The sequence below is a fragment of the Odocoileus virginianus genome, chromosome 2 (genome assembly GCF_023699985.2).
Source record: "Odocoileus virginianus isolate 20LAN1187 ecotype Illinois chromosome 2, Ovbor_1.2, whole genome shotgun sequence".
Lineage (NCBI taxonomy): Eukaryota > Metazoa > Chordata > Mammalia > Artiodactyla > Cervidae > Odocoileus > Odocoileus virginianus.
The window spans coordinates 35,554,859-35,573,868 of NC_069675.1; the positions used below are offsets into that span (position 1 = coordinate 35,554,859).

The window sequence follows — 19,010 nt, forward strand, 5'->3', positions numbered from 1 at the left end:
CTTCTGCCAAATTAAAGGCTTTAGAATAGGACTTGCTCACTGGTGATCTCTCTCCCAAGACACTTGCACTACCGGTAGAAAGCTGATTCTTTATGCTGTACAGAAATGGTATTCTTCTTAGAATTCTGGGCTTCTCAGCTATGCCTGTATACTTTTGTGCTAAAATGGGATACTGTGGTACTCACATACTTCTCATGAAGTATGGGTTAGTTTCAGTTGAACTAGTTGGTGGCTTTTTAAAATGTGTTATTGGGGTTTAGCTAAACCCAATCCCCACAGCAGCATAAGAAGCCTCGTTGGGAGTTACTGCAGCTCTGACTTAGTGGTGTTTGAGCTCTGATGGGAAGTCCGGCATGGACCTTCCCACTCAGCTGCTTTCTTCCTCAGTGAATTCAAGGGCTGCAGAGTTCATGTAGCAATTAAACTCAATGTCCCAGGGCCACACACAACTCCCAGGGATTCTGCCAGCCCATACAGTGGATCTGCTTCATCATGCAGACCTTGGTTTCCTGTGGCTTGGAGTTGTAGCCTCAGTTCCTATGACCTGAATGAGCTTTTGGTTAGGATGTCAAAGCTCCAGGTCGTCCTGTGATCCAGTGTAGAACACACAAATAGGGCTCACCTGGAACCCTTTCCTTAAAAGAGGCAGAGTTTGGGGCTCTGCCAGACATCACGGTATTCTTCCTTAGTTGGAGCTACTGGAAGTGCGCAGACAGCAAGAGGAAGAGGAGAGGAAGAGGCGGCCGCCCTCCCCCGAGCCGAGCACGAAGGTTTCCGAGGAGACTGAGTCCCAGCAGCAGTGGTGAGTCACAGGCAGCCTGCCTGCCCGCACCCAGCTTTAGTGACAAGTGGGGTTTAGGGCGCACGTTTCTAAGCCTGTGCTGTGCTGTGCCCTTTCTGTCAGTCATTCTGCAGACAATGTGGACCCCATACAGTCACATTTGAGGACACTGACTTGTCCATAGTTACATTGCTGGGTTGGCAGAGAAAGTGGAATGTAGACAGCACTCTCTGCTGTGCACACGTGTGAACACACACACACACACACAACTTCCCCAGGAGTAAATGGATGGAGTGAACCACCCGGATTTCAGGCCAGTGACTGCATGGTGAGGCATTCTGAACGTTCTGGGTGATTTCAAACAAAGGGAAGAAACTATTCTCTGTTTCAGAAAGGCTGAGTATTTTGCTGTGGTTAAAGCTCCATGACAACTAATGGCACCTCTGTGGGCACTGATGCCTAAGGTCTCACTCTCTATCTAGAGTCCATTTGAAACACTTGAAAATCTTTAGAAAGAAATCCCATTATGTGAAAGAGGGCTGTTTATGTTTTTCTGAGAGAGAGGCTCTAATAAAGTTGACCTGTGTTCTCCCCCATCCTGCCTTGCTCTTCTCTTTCTCCTCTTTTCTTCTTCCCCCCTTCCCCCTTTCCTCCTCTCCTCTCCCCCTTTTTCCCAACAGGGATACTTCAAAAGGAGAGCAAGTTTCCCAGAATGGTTTGCCGGCTGAACAGGGATCTCCACGGGTTAGTTACCGCTCTCAAACCTACCAAAACTACAAAAACTTTAATAGCAGACGGACAGCCAGTGACCAGCCGTGGTCTGGACTGTGAAGTTCGCTACTGTTTGTCAAGAACCAGTCTTTCCAAATCCCATTGGTTTGACCTTTTGGCGTCCACTTCACCCACAGTGTTAAAAATTTTACTGACTTCGTAGTCTTCCTTGATTTTATATTTGTTTGCACTTAGTTCATGTTTATTTGAGTCTTTTAACTGATGGATGCTCCATTGCCTGAAAGCAACCCACGTAATTTTTGTTTATTTATCATGAGCTTTTTACTTTATTAAGATGTTGCAGCAAAAGCCTTACGTGAGTAATTGAAATTAAATGAGATTACAGCAAAATGAAGAAGAAAACTAGAATCTGACAGGTATGGCACATCCAGTTGTACTAACAGGGTGCAGTCCTGCACCATACGTAGCTCCCTTCACAGATGTTATTAACCTGCGGCAGTTCACCAGGAACTAGGAAGACTGGTGGATGAGGAGGGAGACCTCCAGTACTAAGATTGAAACCTAAGGTCAGCTGTGTAACATTCCATGAAGGATGCAGTCATTTATCAAGAAACAATAGAAAAGAGTTGAAGCTGTTGTAGGTGCAGAATCTGAATGGTTTTGAGACCCTCGGATCATTTATGACCTTTTTACAAACCAGTTCCTCTATTTTTTTCGCCAACTCCTGAGCTGAGAGTGGTAGGCTCGCTTACAGCTCATTAACACAGCTGGCCTCAGGAGTCAGGTGCCTCCACCTCCATCTGGGTCACCGTCAGTGCTGCTGGGGCGTGGATCCTGTTAGGTGAGGCAGCACTTCTTGGCATGTTTGGGAAGCCTGCCCATCCAGACTTCCATGCCTTTCCGTCCAGTTGATGACTTCAGGGTGTCAAACTGTTTAAATTTTTCCAACCAGTGGAACAAAAGCCATGCTGGTTCACCCTGATTACTTGAACACTTGGGAGACCACCCCAGGAGCCATTGCCTGCCTTCAGGCTCCAGAAGTTCTTTTAGTGTCTCTTTAGACAGAAATTCCGTTGTATGTCTCGTATGGATCTTCCAGTTCATTTTTCATTTTCTTATGACTTTTTGTGGCACTCTCTAATAAGGAATCTTTTAGGGTATTGTTTATCAGACCACCAGCAGGGATCGAAATGTTTTATCAGAAATTCTATTCCTTAGGAATAAAAGCTAAAGAAAGAGATGATTTTCTGGTACCGATAAAGGCAGAACCAAAGCAGGTCCACATTACATGAAAGCTGTGTGAGACATTCACTTACTCATTTGCCATATTTAGATATTAGTGGAATCATAAAACCTGTTTTGATATGTGTTCTCCATGAGTTAAGTCTAATTTGTCTTTTCATTTCATGATGCATGTCTTTTTTTTCTTTTGTCAGGATAACATCATATAGCATCTTGTTTGTTTTTTCCTTATTTCTATGTACATATCTATCTACTTGCGGCTGTAGATGGGTATATAGATAGATGCCAAGCTTCTTATGTTCTGGGAGTAGTATGCACCATTGTTGGGTCTCTGCCTTAAAACATACCAAAATTCATTTTAGAAAAAAATATTGCTTCATCTTTGGTCATTAAGGAGCCCAGTTCCTGGCTCCAAATAGTATGTGTCATTGATCTCTATGTATATATGTGATGTGTCCATATATATATGTTTAAATTTTGTATCAGTAGGATTAATACCCAATTTTATGCCTTTTGTATTCAGAAGACCAAAAAAAAAAAACAGAAGCCACATAAGCATAGAGAGGAGTACTATGATGTTTCTGGCATTTGTTCTCATGCCTATTTTTAATCTAGATTTTTAAATTGTAGCTTGCCAGAACAAATTTTTAGTTGTAATTGGATTGTATCAGAAGAAGAAAAGCTCTTTTCATTCTTCTGAGTTATAGTGCAGAGACTCAAGTTAATGAACTTTTGACAATAGTGTTGCTTCATGCACTTAGAAAACCAATCAGGCATTCCATGTGCTACTAGTTGTCACGTTGCATTTATGTTCACCTTCTGATTGAACTATCTCAGGTGTATCCGGCCACTAAAGCACTCTGGACTAATTGCTAAAGAGAAGCAATGTCAGGTGGGGGTGGGGGGGATCCACAGGTACCCACTGTTTGGTCACAGCACTATGATTTGCTTTTGATGTTTGTCTCTAGTTGCGTGTTGTCTGTTGGCATGCTTAAGCACATGTCCATTAAAATTCATTTTGTTCCTTTTATTTTCCTTGTTTTCTTGGTTAGTGATTCATTTGCATAAACATTAATTATCTCTGCATACTGGTTTGGGGTTTTCTCTTTCCTTCTAACTCTAAAGAAAAAAATTTTTGCTGCAGAATTTCCCCCAGCTGAGGCTTCCCCTGGCCTTCACTTGCCTTGGAGTCTGACCGAGTATGAGAAATTTTAGCCTTTTCCCAGTGAACATTCCGCTGTCCGGGTCATTGCTGTCACTTGCAGTTTCTGAGTCACACCTGCAGCACTAATTTTTTTTTAACCTGGTTTCTGTCCACACTAACCCCATGTCTCCTTGGACTCACGCCTGACACAGGCCTTCCAGACCAGTCGCATACTTCTTCCCGCTAGAAGTCTCTTGAAATCTCACACCAAAACAGATTAGTCAACCTTAAAGTCCACTCACTTTCTTTCGACTCAGGGGTGGTTTATTGTTTGGTCATTATCTCCCCTCTGTCTCTCCTTTAAAAGTGAAAGGCAAGAGAGATATTTAAATATCCCATTGCTTATAAGCACATGTCTGCAGGCTGTCACTTGCAAGGCCAGGATAATCACCATGCATCTCGCCCATGCCTCTCCTCCCTCATGATCCTGTTTCCACATTGCTGTGTGGATAAAGAGGTCTAATCACAAACACCCTTCCAGTGCCTCGCCTCTGGTCCCACCCTAAACTCCAATGCTGACAGTGATAGTTTGTTTAGACAGAATATAAACTTGACTACTGCCCCATTACTTAGGTAAGATCCAGCAGAGACATCCAGTTCCCAAGAATTGACATATCTGATGTTCAAGCAGTGGTGGCCAGTCTCCCATTGATCCTGTTGAGGTTGTTGCTGCTAATTTGGTGTCACTTGGTTCTGGGCAGCAGTGGCGGGGGACATTACCTAATGAGCGTGCCATTGACACCTCCATGTTTGTCCGTGTATGAGGGGTGCAGGTTGTCTGTAATCCACTAAAGCGTCAGCCACACCCAGCTTTAGTAACTCGCTAATCCCGCACCCTGGGTGTGTCAGCCAGGGGCCCGCTACAGTTCATGGTACACAGTTCATGGCACACAGGCTGAAAGCGATAATGAATGGAGAGACCCTACCGCATTTCCCAAGCCGAAAAGCCGTGAGGGTTACCATAGCAATGAGCTTGGGAAGAAACAACTCCCGAAGACGACTCCAGCCTGAAGGGTCAGAGCTGCTGGAAGCCTGGCTGGCTGGGCTTCCTCGTCTCAGTGCAGCAAGGCACCGTGATCAACCAGCACGTGATGGGGAAGGCCCTGGTTCTGTCTTTGTTTGGGGGTAAATAGCCGTGTGGTGTTGAGTGACTGTGATTGGCTTTTCCAGCTCCTTTAACACAAACTACAACCCACTCACGATACAACTTCGGCAGACGTGGTTACATTGATGTTCGTTGACTTGCCTCATTTCCTTCCAGCTCTTAAGTTCCAAAGTCTAACGGGGATGGTAGACATGAAGTGCATGATTGCTGTCTTAATTTCTGCATGTGTTTATGACCACGTGTCGGGGGTGGGCAGGGAGGGGAGCCAGAGAGCATTTTCAGAAACTGAAGGTCTTTTTTGTCTGACTCTGGGGGAATGCCGTGTAGCTCTGATAGAGTTGTCTATCCATCTGTTTGTGAATGCCCTTTCGCTTCAACTTCCAGCCCTTCTGGTGGCGTCCTTGGTTGTAAGGTGGCTGCTGTATAACGTCCGCTCTTTCATATTTAATATGTGTGATTGTTACTGTTGTCCTTTTGTTTTAACGTAACCATAAGAGGAAATGATCTGAGTTCTATTAGAGAAAATGGATTGATCAGAGGAGCAGAGTGCAGTAAAACTCATCCTGGCATTTCGCTTTTCTCATCTCCCCGTAAACGGGCGGGTATTAATCCACCCCCACCTTCTAATGTCCTTGGTGTCCAGCTGGCTTTGTGGGATGTGCAATGGTTTTACTGTACTGCCTCGATCTGTGCCAGGCATTTATACACAGCCACGTGTGCGAGTCAGAGCGTATGTGGTCCCCCCCCAGGGCTCATGGGGTTAGCTGAATGGCCTCTCCACTGTCCCTAGATGGCAGAAACGGTGGACACCAGCGAAATGGTCAACGGCGCTGCAGAACAGAGGACGAGCTCGAAAGAGTCCAGCCCCATCCCCTCCCCGACCTCCGATCGCAAAGCCAAGACTGCTCTCCCAGCCCAGAGTGCCGCCACCTTGCCAGCCAGGACCCAGGAGATGCCCTCGGCCCAGATGGAAGGCTTCCTGAACCGAAAGCACGAGTGGGAGGCCCACAATAAGAAGGCCTCGAGCAGGTAACAGGGCAGAGGCCGTGGTCCTGGGGGAAGTCAGCCCGTTAGAGGCGGAGGTGGATGGCTCTCGATTGAGAGGGGAGTGTGTGTGTGTGTGTCTGGTTGGTTCTGTAGCTTCTTGGTCATCACATCCTTCTTGGGAAGTGGGAGTAGAGTGCTTTTTATTCACCGAGACAAGGAAGAGTTAAGTGTGTGAGAGAACAGCGAGAAGAGGCCTTAGTAGGCCTGAGAAGGAAGGCCACTAGAGAGGGAGGAGTCTTCCCTAGAGTGAAGTGATTTCACTGCTATTTTTCCTCCTTGTGGGTTAAGTGGGTTGCTTAATGTGGGTTGTTTAAGTCACCTTTTCTCCTAGCAGTCTCCATACTGATTATCTCCCAATAGCCCTACTTTTATTATGTTCATTTTACAGATGAAAAACTGAGGCTCTGGGAGGTTAAGAAGGCTCACCCTGTGTAATACCCTAGTAAATGGCACAGCTAGCACACCCTAGTAAAACTTACCTGACTCCACAGCCTGTGTGCTTAACCAGTAAACTAAACTGCCTGGGACCCACCACGTACAGTTGTACAGGTTGTACACTGTACAAGGGAATCCCATCTAAGAGCTGCCATCCACATTGAGAACAGTATAATTTATTTGTTAATACAGGAAGGTAGCAGTAAAGTGTCTTCTAATAAAAGCAGTATATTAGGGCAATTTGCCATATCCTGAAAGGAGGAAGGCTACCTGTTTCTGATTCAGCCAGTGTACCATAAGTGCTCATGGCCCTGAATCTGCTTTGCTATCAGGTTGCCAGGCCACATTACAGAAAGATGCTGAGATTGAAGAGCTACTTAAGGCCAGGCACATTTCCAATAAGGAGCCTGGCCTGTACCCCGTTACCACAAGAGGGTACCAAACACCCACAAAAAGCTTTCCAGTCAGAGCCAAGAGTCTCTTTATTTAATAGAAGAGGGCGCTGTGTTTTTCTTCAAAGTCAAAGTAAAAAGTATCCTTCAAAACCTGCCATTGTAGCAACATATGGTTTTGTCTTGGGAGTCTGCAGAGGAATTTTGTTGCATTGTTTATTTTTAACAATTTAGGAAGAGCTTTTATTATAACAGGGAATCGTGCCATGTTGTGTGGGGACCATTTTCATATTAAACGGACTCAGTTCTTTAAGGGGGTGTGGGATGGAGGAAAACCTTGTCGTGCCTTTCTTTATGGCTCAGGTCCTGGCACAATGTTTATTGTGTCATAAATAACCAAGAAATGGGTTTCTACAAAGACGCAAAGACAGCTGCTTCAGGGATTCCCTACCACAGCGAGGTCCCTGTGAGTTTGAAAGAAGCCATCTGTGAAGTGGCCCTTGATTACAAGAAGAAGAAGCACGTGTTCAAGCTCAGGTGAGAGTTGCCAGAGAGTGGGGGTGTGTGTGTTGACTTTTCACTCCAGGCATTGGTTTTCTTAGATGCTGTGATCAGTTGGTTCCTTTCCTCTACCATCTAAAAAGTTACCGACAGAGTGAAGACGGAATAGGCACACATCTCAGTTAGGGTCCCCAGCGTCTCTGTGGTGAACAGCACAGCTGAACATTGCAGAAAAGGAGCTTTTGTTTTTTATCAGATGGAATTTAGTATTTCTAAGACAAGGTGAGCTCATCACATCTCACAGTTTAAGGGACACTTAGAAAAATAGTTTACCCATCGTGCAGCTAAGCCAGTCCTTGGATATGCTGTTCTTTGCTCATGACTTATCTGGAGACAGGTCAGCTGAGTCATTCTGGAGCTGGATGAAGACAAACAGGAAGGAGGGGGTCCCGTGCTCCCCTGACTCACCCAGTGGATGTTCCAGATGCCTCTGGAACCATCCAGTCCACATCTCTACCCTGTAGAACACATTCGACTCCCCACAGAGTGGATCCAAGCTCAAAATTCTGCTTATCCTTGGAAATGGGCAGAAAAATCAGGTTTTTTTGTAAAAACATAAAAAGTAAAACTGTGAGTAGGTAGGATGACTAATACTAATCTGATCTGTTGCTCTGGGATCTGGAAAGCTTTGGTCTTCGGTTATGGGTGTATCTGACGCCAGATGGACGAGGCCAAGGACCACAAATGAGAGTGATTCAAGCGGTGTGATTTCTTGAGCTCTTGGTGAGCACACGAGGCAGGTCCCGACCCGGGACGCTTTACTGTAACATCCAGCGCAGACAGCCAGGCTACCTGGCTGCCTCCCTCTGTGCTTCCCTGATGCAGTGTCAGAGGGTTGGGACGTTGGCAGAGAGCACCTGACTCCTTTACACCAGTGTTGCCCACTTCCTCTTGACGCAGCCCTCCCTGCCAGCCCCTCCGTGTCACAGCAACAGCTTCACCAAGGCAGTTTCTTCGCTTCTGAGATGTATGTAAGAAGAGAAATCTAGGAGACCTTTTCTGTGACTTTCTGTCAGTTCAGAAAGTCTGGTATTTGTTAATGTGGGGCATATAAATGCAGTGGCAAGATTTCAACAGGGCTTATGATTTTCAAAGAGCTTTCTCTTGCATTCAGTTTAGAGCAGTGATCAGTCATCCAAGTGGTCTTTGCCACAACAAATCCAGGTATAGCTACATTTGGAACATTTTTTGATCCTTCCAGTGAGTGAAACAGGGCTTCTCAGGTGGCATTAGTGGTAAAGAACCCACCTTAATAAAAAAGAACCCGCCTGCCAGGAGACCTTAGAGACGTGGGTTCTATCCCTGGGTCAGGAAGATCCCCTGGAGGAAGAAATGGCAACTCACTCCACTATTCTTGCTTGGAGAATCCCAGGAACAGAGGAGCCTAGCAGGCTACAGTCCTGGGGTCACAAAGAGTCACACACGGCTGAGGCGACTTAGCACACATGCGGTGATTAAAACACTCAAGTCACTTATGTATATGGGCCCAATTTTTATATGGCCTCTTGATGGCCGGGGGCTGGCTGCCAATCCCAGGCAGGCCCCAAACACATTGAGTGGTGTGTGCGGGGTTCCAACAGACATTTCTTGTGTGATCCTGTGGCCTGCTTATGTCCCACAGAGGATGTGAGAGTTAAGGGGTTTTATTTTCTTAAGTTATATTGCGACTGACTTTCTTCTTTCAAATTACAGACTAAATGACGGCAATGAGTACCTCTTCCAAGCCAAAGATGATGTAAGTTTTTAAGATTCTTTCTTTTTTTTTTCAAATGTTTGTGGCCTGATGAGCATTCTATATGATGCTCTTCACATGAGTGATGATCACCGGTGGCTTCTGTCCTCTGGTCTCCACGGTCACAATCACTAAAAGGTTTTCTGTTCTCCTGTGTCAGTCAAAGGCAGTAAATGTCATCTCATTGTTCTCCCACCCTGGCAGGAAAGCTAGCACAGGGTCCCGTGAAGAACTGTGGGTGACGCACAGGGAGGTGGTCTCCAAACCGGTGTGGAGCCCATGACCCAGCCGGGAGCCGCCCCTCTGTGCCCACCGCACTCTGCTGCCTTCAGCCAGCCATCGCTTGGTTGTATGGTCAGCCAATGAGAAAACAACATGTGTAGGGCGTTAACTCAAAAAAAGCAACTTCTGTTAAGTTTACACAATGTGGTATATCAAATAGATGTCAATTTCAAAAAAGAAAAAGCACTTTCTAGGGTAGGACCTGACCCCCATGCTGTAGGCCAGTCTTCCAGCTTGTCACCTTTGTAGGACTATAGACTACATGGGAACCTTCAGGTACTGTAAACTGAGTTCTGGTGAGCATCGAACCATGGTCACAACTGTCCTGATGAAGCAGGCATTTGTTAGAGAGCCACTGTCCCTTCTCAGGCAGCCATGCTATTCCCAAGCTTTCCAACCCACAGCAGCTCAGACGGTCACCCAGGTGGAGTGAGTGTCTCCTGTCCATCCACCTTAGATGAGTCTCACCTGTGTCCCCCCTCCTTCGTCCAGGAGGAAATGAACACATGGATCCAGGCCATCTCCTCTGCCATCTCCTCTGATAAACACGAGGTGTCTGCCAGCACCCAGAGCACGCCAGCATCCAGCCGGGCTCAGACCCTGCCCACCAGCGTCGTCACCATCACCAGCGAGTCCAGTCCCGGCAAACGGGAGAAGGACAAAGAGAAAGACAAAGAAAAGAGGTTCAGCCTTTTTGGCAAAAAGAAGTGAACTCCTTTCTGTCACTTCCTGCCCTTCTCTTCTTACCTTTTCAGTGAAATTCCAGCATGCAAGCTCAGAACCAACACATTACTCTCTGTGCCTAAATGTTCCTCCATGTGGTTGATTTTTTTTTCTTTTAATTTATAGAGCATTTCTCGGGGAGGGTGGGGAAAAATACAACCTAAACACTTTATCTCCAAGTTAACAAAAGTTTGAGGTGCAGAGGGGAAGACCAGATTTTTTTTTTTAATGAAATTATATAGATTAGATCTCAGTATTTAAACTGTTCCTCAATTTTGTGAGGCTGTGTTGGAAATAACCCGCCTCTAGTGCTGTTGGTATGCAAGGCAGCGGTGCTTAAACAATATTTCCTGTGCTCACCACAGACAAAACGTACCAATGTCCCGACACCATTCTCTCCCATTTACTACCAGTGGTTACCTTGAGTCTTGACTATTAGAAGCGCCCATGATGGGTCTAACCTGGATTAAACAGATTGTGTGTTACGCTCTCGCTGCAGCCACAGTGCAGCCCCATTGTTAACTCTACAGACCAAGCCACTTGTACCTGGCATCACTTACTAACACACGACATGCAGCTTTTCTGCATCAACCTGGACAGCAGTTAAGAATGTCGGGATACAAGAAGGCATAGAAAACTGATACTGTTTTAAATAATCTGTAATTTCAATTTTTTTTTTTTGCTGAAATACATTATATTGTATGTTTGAGATAATTCTAGTACAAAGTATAATAAAACTAGATGTATAATAAACCCTTTAAATCATTGGTAAGTGTACAAGTGGAACCAAGGCATTTACTGGACAAAGTCATGTTACCCTAATGGTTACTTGCTTGTGCGTTACCACACTGTGTTATAATTTGCTTCATTACCTTGCTCTTTGATACATAGTGTGCATTTCTCTGTCACTGTAACGATTATAATGACAAATTTTCATCTTACTGCACAATCAAAATGGCATTGATAGGAATGAACTCCAGAGGCTGGGCCTGACAGGGAGGTTGGTCACTCAGGCCCGGTGCTCAGTCGTATGACCTGTACCTCTCAACTTTTGCCCTATCTGTTAAATATATGCGATGTCATTAAATGCTTTTAAATCTAGCACGGTGGGTGACTGTTGTTTTTCCTCTCCTTGCATGCACGCCATGTAGGGAATTTGCACAGTGCAAAATAGCAAACAGGAAACATGCAACTGTCTATCTGGGTTCCTGTTGCACAGTCTTGTGTATGTCTGGTGTCCCAGCTTTGAAAAATCACAAGAAACAGAGCAATAAATATCGAATGTTTGTAGCCATACATCCAGATTTTATCTTTTATTTATGAAAATGTTATCAGAAAGCTCGCCAAACCTGAGCTCTGAGACAAGGGTTCAAAAACATTTTCAGTAAATAGAGATAAGTAGGTATTTTAGACTTTGTAGGCTATACTCTGTCTGTTGAAACTCCACCACTGTGTATTCCAGAGGCAGCCGTCAATGATGTGTGAACCCATGGGCATGGCTGTGTTCCAATAAATCCGTGTACACGGACACAGGTTTTAATTTTATATCATTTTCATGTGCCACACAGTGTTCTTTTCTGATTTTTTAAAGACATTTATAATGTAAAATTTATTTTACACAGATCATGCAAAACCAGATCACAGGCCATATATGGCCCATAGACCAGTTTGCTGATGCCAGCGGTAGGGGTCATGGCTTAGATACGTGTGTTATACTTGTCATAGTTTATTGATTTCTGTACCACTTGCATATTTTCTAATGTGTGGTAGCAGTGAAGGTTAGTATTACAAACTTTCAGTAGTTTATTCCCCAGAAGATATGCTTAACCTGACATCACAGCTGACAGACATCAGGGGTGTTACCCTTAGGTGAACTGATATCTCACTGTTTACCACCCACTCTCTCCCCCCACCCCCTCAATCCCCATGTCCCTGTGTACCCAGGGTTGTGTATCTCACGACGACACTCCCTTACCCTTGTCTTACTCAGGATTGGAATCAAGTTGTTCAATTTTCAACAGGTAGACCTCTGACCAAAATGTTGAGTTTAGAAAAAGCGTCTTGGAAAATAATCGTGATTGACTAAGGCCTACCTGACAAAGCCAGGCATGTAGCAGGCTGACCACCCGCAGAAGGAAATTAAGCAGCAATCCCAGATTCCCATAAAAAGTAGATTTGGCTGGAACATTTCGCACATAATTCTAGAGGCTTGCAGACCCCCAGTGCCTGGTTTTGGTGGTTCGTAATTGCATCCCTCCCAATGCTGAGGAGGCCTGCGGCCTGAAAGGGGAAGGTGATGGGCAGCGGGAAGAGCAGCCGCAGAAGATGGGCTTCTGTGAGTCATCCACAGAAAACCGGAATGAAGGTATCATCTCAGGCTGAAGTTACAGGCCACATAGGATCACAATCTTCAATCCTGTCAGGGTAAATAACAGATTTTTTATAAAAATCATGCACTACTTAACATTTTGAGAATTGTGCACGTTTATTTTTGTTGCTACAGTGTGCTATTTTACTTGAATTTTTAGTGATACAGGACAGGTAATACAACTGGTCTCACATCTTGAGAAGAAGCAGAAAGTAAGATTCTCAGGACACAAAGGAGACGTTGTCAATTAAAGGTCACTTTTGTCACATGTGAACATCTCTACAGTTGGAATGCACCTTCAGTTCACAAGCCTGAGTGTTGTTTTCTTGGCAGTACTTGGAGTGGTGGTGTTTGTACCACCTCCAGTTCTTCATTCAATGCATTAGAGTATATCAGAGCAGTGGACACATGGTTATCTTCTCACAAAGTTTTTGGCACTTCTCAGGGAAGGGTAGCTATAATACTTTCTTATGCATACATTCTTTGCATTTATTAGTTGGAATACTTGAGTATTTCATCAAGTGGTAGAATTCATATAGGAAGGGTGGGATAAATGCCTGAGTTTTTATTATGATTTGAGCTGGTCTTTACAAGCATGATTCATAACCCCAAAAGCCTAAATTAAAAAAAATAAAACTTCTGTCCACCAAAGCTCAGGCTTTCTCACCATTGAAAGTCATAGGGAAATCATTCACTTTCCATTTCCCAAGACCAACCATTGGTGAAATTACCCTTTTGGAAATTTAAAAATGTTTCATCTTTGGCTGGTGGAGGCCCCTTCAGGTTGGCTTCTGAGCCCTTCATCTTCCTCCTTATCTGGCTTGACATGATTGCTGATTTCTTAACCCCAGACTTGCAATCAGATTCCTCTAAGAAAACCTGGTTTCTTTTAGTGTAAAATGGTATTTCATAACCATTATTTGTGTGCTTGCAATTCTGTTCCTACTGAGTTTCAGATCCTTGTTTTCCAGACATTTCAGAGATAAGAAAAAAAAAACTCGATTTCAGGATTGCAGGGGTCTTTCCTGCCTTACATCCTGTCATTTTCACTCAGAATCATGGCTTTCAAGGATACAAGAGGCATAGAATGGAATATGATACAGTTACTCATGTGCTTTATCCCAAATTTCATGCATAGAAACTTTCATGCATAGAAACTCAGTGACACCACCACCAATATAATTACTGAGAACAGTTTTTATTTGTTAATTAAACTTTAAAATTCTGTGATCATCATAGATTCATGTGTGTACCCTTTACCCAGTTTCCCCTTGTGGTGTCATCTTGCAAAACTAGCAAGGTATCACCTCCAGGGTGTTTGATACAGTCAAGATACAGGATGTTTCCGTCTCCCCACACTCCTTCCTGCTGCCGTGTTACACAGCCACACCTGCTGCCCAGCCCCCGCCCCTTTTACCTCTGGCAACCTCCAGTCAGTTTTCCATTGCTATAAACTTGCATCTGAAGAGTGTTGTATAAATGGAATCACGCAGGGTATAATCTCTTCAGTTCAGTCGCTCAGTCATGTCCAACTCTTTGCAACTCCTTCAGCCACAGCACGCCAGGTCTCCCTGTCCAGCACCAACTCCCGGAGTCCACCCAAACCCATGTCCATTGAGTCGGTGATGCCATCCAACCATCTCATCCTCTGTCGTCCCCTTCTTCTCCTGCCCTCAATCTTTCCCAGCATCTTTTCCAATGAATCAGCTCTTCGCATCAGGTGACCAAAGTATTGGAGTTTCAGCTTGAACATCAGTCCTTCCAATGAACACCCAGGACTGATCTCCTTTAGGATGGACTGACTGGATCTTCTTGCAGTCCAAGGGACTCTCAAGAGTCTTCAACACCACAGTTCAAAAGCATCGATTCTTTGGCACTCAGATTTTTCTATAGTCCAACTCTCACATCCATACATGACCACTGGAAAAACCACAGCGTTGACTAGATAGACCTTTGTATAGTCTTTTAGGACTGGGCTTTTTTCACTTGGCATAATTCTCTAGAGATTGATCCAGGGAAAGGCTACCCACTCTAATATTCTGGCCTACAGAATTCCATGGACTGTATAGACCATGTGGTTGCAAAGAGTTGGACACGACTGAGTGACTTGCACTTACTATGTACTTATTCTGTACGTTGTGTGTATCCCTCCCCTTTTTACTGCTGAATACTATTCAATGGAGTGGATATACTACCATTTGCTTAACCGTTCACTTACTGAAGGACATTTGGATAATTTCTAAATTTTTGGCTGTTACGGATAGAGAGCTGTAAACATTTATGTGTGGATTTTTATGTGAACTTACGCCTTTATTTCTCTGTGGGAAAGTGCCCAGACATGCTGAGAGCAATTTTTTTTAAAACGTTTTATATGTGGTCTCTCTCCATTCTCCCCTCTATCCCCACATGTAGGTTGTTTTCTTGTATCTGAAATGTCTAAGTAGTTCTCGCTGCCTCTAAACTCTTCTGTAGTCTTAGTTCTACAAATAATTGTATATATAACACCCCAGTCCATATGTGGGTGTTCCCTAGTCATTTTGGTTGTCTAAAGCTCGTTCCCTTGGTGTGGTTTGTGTGTGTTTTAATTAGTTTTCTCTTTCTTTCCACCCCTCCACACCCCACAACCTTTCTTATTTTTGGCCACTTTGCTTGGTCAAGCAGTAAAGTGCTCTTCTGTTATTAATACTTTGAGAACTGAGTAAAGATTTTCCAAGGGAGAAATAAATGTGAACTTCAAAGTATTTCAAAAGTTAAAGAATGCAGGCTATCCTAGAAAAATGAGTTTTTCAACTTGTTTTTTAAAAAAAAAAATTCCCATCTGGCCCAACTTTGAGAAAGAATGTTACATCCTGTTTGGAGCTCTTCTGTTTTTATAAAAGGCCAGACTTCTTCCAAATGGAGGGATTCAGGAAGTGGAATTGGCGGGACCTATTCTCTGCCTTTAAATGAGGGGTCAGGATGTGTGAGAAACTGATGCTTCTCTCCCAAGCTGTTCAGGAACTTTTCACTCAAGTTGAGACAATGCCACCAACCCTAGACTCACATGACCTGGTGTGATTTGGGAGGGGGAAGGTTGGTGACAGTGGGTAGGATTATTTGGTAGAATTCAGATTTCTCTGAGGTGGCACCTCATTTGCCTGTTTGCTCTGCAGAGGAGCTTGGGAGACCAGACTCCTCAGAAACATCCCAAGTTGCTCAGTCAGTAAAGAATCTGCCTGCAATTCAGGAGACCCAGGTTCGATCCCCAGGTCAGGAAGATCCCCTGGAGAAGAGAATGGATGCCCACCCCAGTATTGCATGGAGAATTCCATGGACAGAGGAGCCTGGGGAGCTGCAGCCCATGGACTCGAAAGGAATCTGACGCAGCTGAGTGACTAATGCTTCCCCTTTCTGCAGAGGAGCTTGGAAGACCAGTGTCCTCAGAAACATCCCAGTTTCTAAACCCTAAACATGGGGTTCATTGTCTGAGCTGCCTTGATTGTCAGAGTTCACTTCAAACTCACATAAACTCTGAAGGGCTGGGGTCACAGCAGGGCTCCCCTTTGCCCCCTGCCCTGCTCCCCACACACAGCTGTCCTGCAGGGCTCCACATCCAGGCCCCAGTGCGAGTTTCCACTCATCCCTTCCATTGCTTATCACACTCTGGGGACCCACTGTGTCTGGGAGTGGGAATGAAGGAGGCAGAACGTTCATGGAGTTTCCTGGAACTGCTGTTTTAAAGGGAAAGGGGGTTTTCCTCTGCCCTAAGCCCACAGAGACTTTCTCCAGTAGGGGGGCATCCTGCCTTCTGGAGCCTGGGCCTTCCTCCTCTGTGCTGAGGCAAGCCTTGGCTCACGGCCTCTCCCTGGAGGATTTGCTCTGTTCAGTCACCATTTTAGTTTCCCTGTCGCAGGGAATGACTGCCAGTGTTAACTGTTCTTGGAGCTCTGGTTTTGTGAGGGAGAAAATCTCTCAAGGTTTTAGTTTCCCACGAGGGAAACTGTTCCATCTCAGGGACAGGTCCCAGGGCTGCAGCTAAGAAGGCCTTGAGCAGTGTGTAGACGTCTCCCCCGTGTTTGCTGGCGTGCGGGGGCGGCCCCTTCCTGCTGCCATCTGTTCTACCCGTCTGTCATGTCTCTCCCCTGGGCTTTCCTGGGTGCCTGATCTGAGTACTGCATCTGGCTCACCCGGCCTTTGCTCTTCCAGGGCAAGAGTGTGGGCTCTGAACCCAGGCTGGTTTCTGTTCAGCCAAGAGATGAATATTCCCTCGTTGCCTTGGCAGAGGCTTATGAAGTGCCAGCTCTAGTGGAACTTACAATAGTCCACTCCATACTACTCCATACCAGGCTTCCTCAACCTGATCATCATCTCTTTACAAGAGGGTTGGAGAAATGAGATGATGAACACAGCACTGCATAAATCAGTTCCTCTGCTCCCACTGCCAGGAGGCTGTCTATATTTTTTTTCCCAAAGATGATTTTATTAGAGTACTTATCAACTCAATAACAAAAATTCCACATCCCACTGGTGTAAACAACAGACTCTGTCAGTTCATACAACTAAAACATCCAGAGGTAGAGCCAGTCCTTGGGTTGCTTTGCTCTAGAAATTCTCCATCTTCTCAGGACTGCAGGTGATATCTCTGTGTTCTGTCAACCCCACCCTCCTCCATGGGTCAGTTTTGGCCTCAGCCCGGCCTCCCTCCCCGGATGGCGGCTGCTGGCACCTCCAAGGCCATGTCTTCATTCCCAGCTAGGAGGAAAGAGAGGGCTTCTCTCTTCCTAAACATTGAATGAAACCCTAGGTTTCACTCTGAATGGATTAATTTAGGTTTTGCACCATCCCTGAACCACACACTGCAACAGATATCACCCCAGGCAGCCAGGGTGCCCTCTGAGTCTATCCAAACCATAGGCCATTACAGTGAACACTAGTGGGATGGGCCCCCAGCATTCATTACAACAGAAGATTGAGAAGACCACATCAGTGAATAACAACCTCAAGGGGGTGGCTTGGGTGAGGAGGGTAGGGGAAGTTGATGGAGATTATGCATAAGTATGGGAGTGCTAAAACCCCTACTTTCTTCCTGATCCCCCAAATGTTGCATATCAGCATGAGAGTGCCAGCCTCCGAAGAGGAGTGCTGTTCAGTTGTTCAGTCATGCTGACTTTGCTACCCCTTGGATTGCAGCATGCCAGGCTTCCCTGTCCTTCACCATCTCCTGGAGCTTGTTCAAACTCATGCCCATTGAGTTGGAGATGCCCTTCTTGTCCCGCCTTCAATCTTTCCCAGCATCAGCTCTTCTTATCAGGTGATCAAAGTATTGGAGCTTCAGCTTCTGCATCAGTCCTTCCAATGAATATTCAGGACTGATTTCTTTTAGGATGGACTGGTTTGATCTTGCATCCAAGGTACTCTCAAGAGTCTTCTCCAACACCACAGTTCAGAAGCATCAATTCTTCAGTGGTCAGCCTTCTTTATGGTCCAACTCTCATATCCATAGATGACTACTGGAAAAACCGTAGCTTTGACTAGACGGGACTTTGTTACAGAAAAGGGAAGCTTCTCTGAAAGTCATATTTTCTTTTTATTTTTTATTTTTTTTCCATTTATTTTTATTAGTTGGAGGCTAATTACTTTACATCATTACAGTAGTTTTTGTCATACATTGAAATGAATTAGCCATGGATTTACATGTATTCCCCATCCCGGTCCCCCCTCCCACCTCCCTCTCCACCCAATCCCTCTGGGTCTTCCCAGTGCACCAGGCCCGAGCACTTGTCTCATGCACCCAACCTGGGCTGGTGATCTGTTTCACCCTAGATAATATACATGTTTCAATGCTGTTCTCTTGAAACATCCCACCCTCGCCTTCTCCCAGAGTCCACAAGTCTGTTCTATACATCTGAGTCTCTTTTTCTGTTTTGCATATAGGGTTATCGTTACCATCTTTCTAAAGTCCATATATATGTGTTAGTATACTGTAATGGTCTTTATCTTTCTGGCTTACTTCGCTCTGTATAATGGGCTCCAGTTTCATCCATCTCATTAGAACTGATTCACATATTTTCTTTTTAAAAAGGAGAAATGATGGTTCTAGAAGAAACTTTCTTTGAATGAGGCCTGAAGCTCTCTGCATTTAAAACACACCTGCTAATGTGTTCAAACTTGCCTCCTGACTGCACGGTGTCCATACCACCCCCAGGCTTGCCCTCCAAAGTGCTTGTTTGAGGCACACCTGGCTTCAGAGATCAGATGTCGGTTATTGAATCAGAAGGGCCCCTAAAGGTCTAGTCCGGCTTGCTCCCATCTGCAAGGCTCCCTTCTCCAGCAGCCACTTGGGGGTTACTTCCCACACTGATTCAGCTCAGCAGGGAAAGGAGCTGATGTTGGGATGCTGTGAGTTTATGAGTTAACCAAATGCTTG

The 19,010-nt window shown here is 45.1% G+C and overlaps 1 protein-coding gene across 2 annotated transcripts in view; it reads left to right on the forward strand.

The window, feature by feature from the left end:
- SPTBN1 (spectrin beta, non-erythrocytic 1) overlaps window positions 1-11,337 on the forward strand; it is a 200,731-nt gene extending 189,394 nt beyond the window's left edge. For both annotated transcript variants that reach the window (XM_020915122.2, XM_020915124.2), the window contains 6 exons: window positions 690-802; window positions 1,462-1,525; window positions 5,855-6,093; window positions 7,302-7,475; window positions 9,192-9,234; window positions 10,006-11,337. In XM_020915122.2, coding sequence (XP_020770781.1) covers window positions 690-802; window positions 1,462-1,525; window positions 5,855-6,093; window positions 7,302-7,475; window positions 9,192-9,234; window positions 10,006-10,224 — 852 coding nt within the window. In that variant the 3' untranslated portion in view covers window positions 10,225-11,337. The remainder of the gene's footprint in view (window positions 1-689; window positions 803-1,461; window positions 1,526-5,854; window positions 6,094-7,301; window positions 7,476-9,191; window positions 9,235-10,005) is intronic.
- The last annotated feature ends 7,673 nt before the right edge of the window (window positions 11,338-19,010 follow it).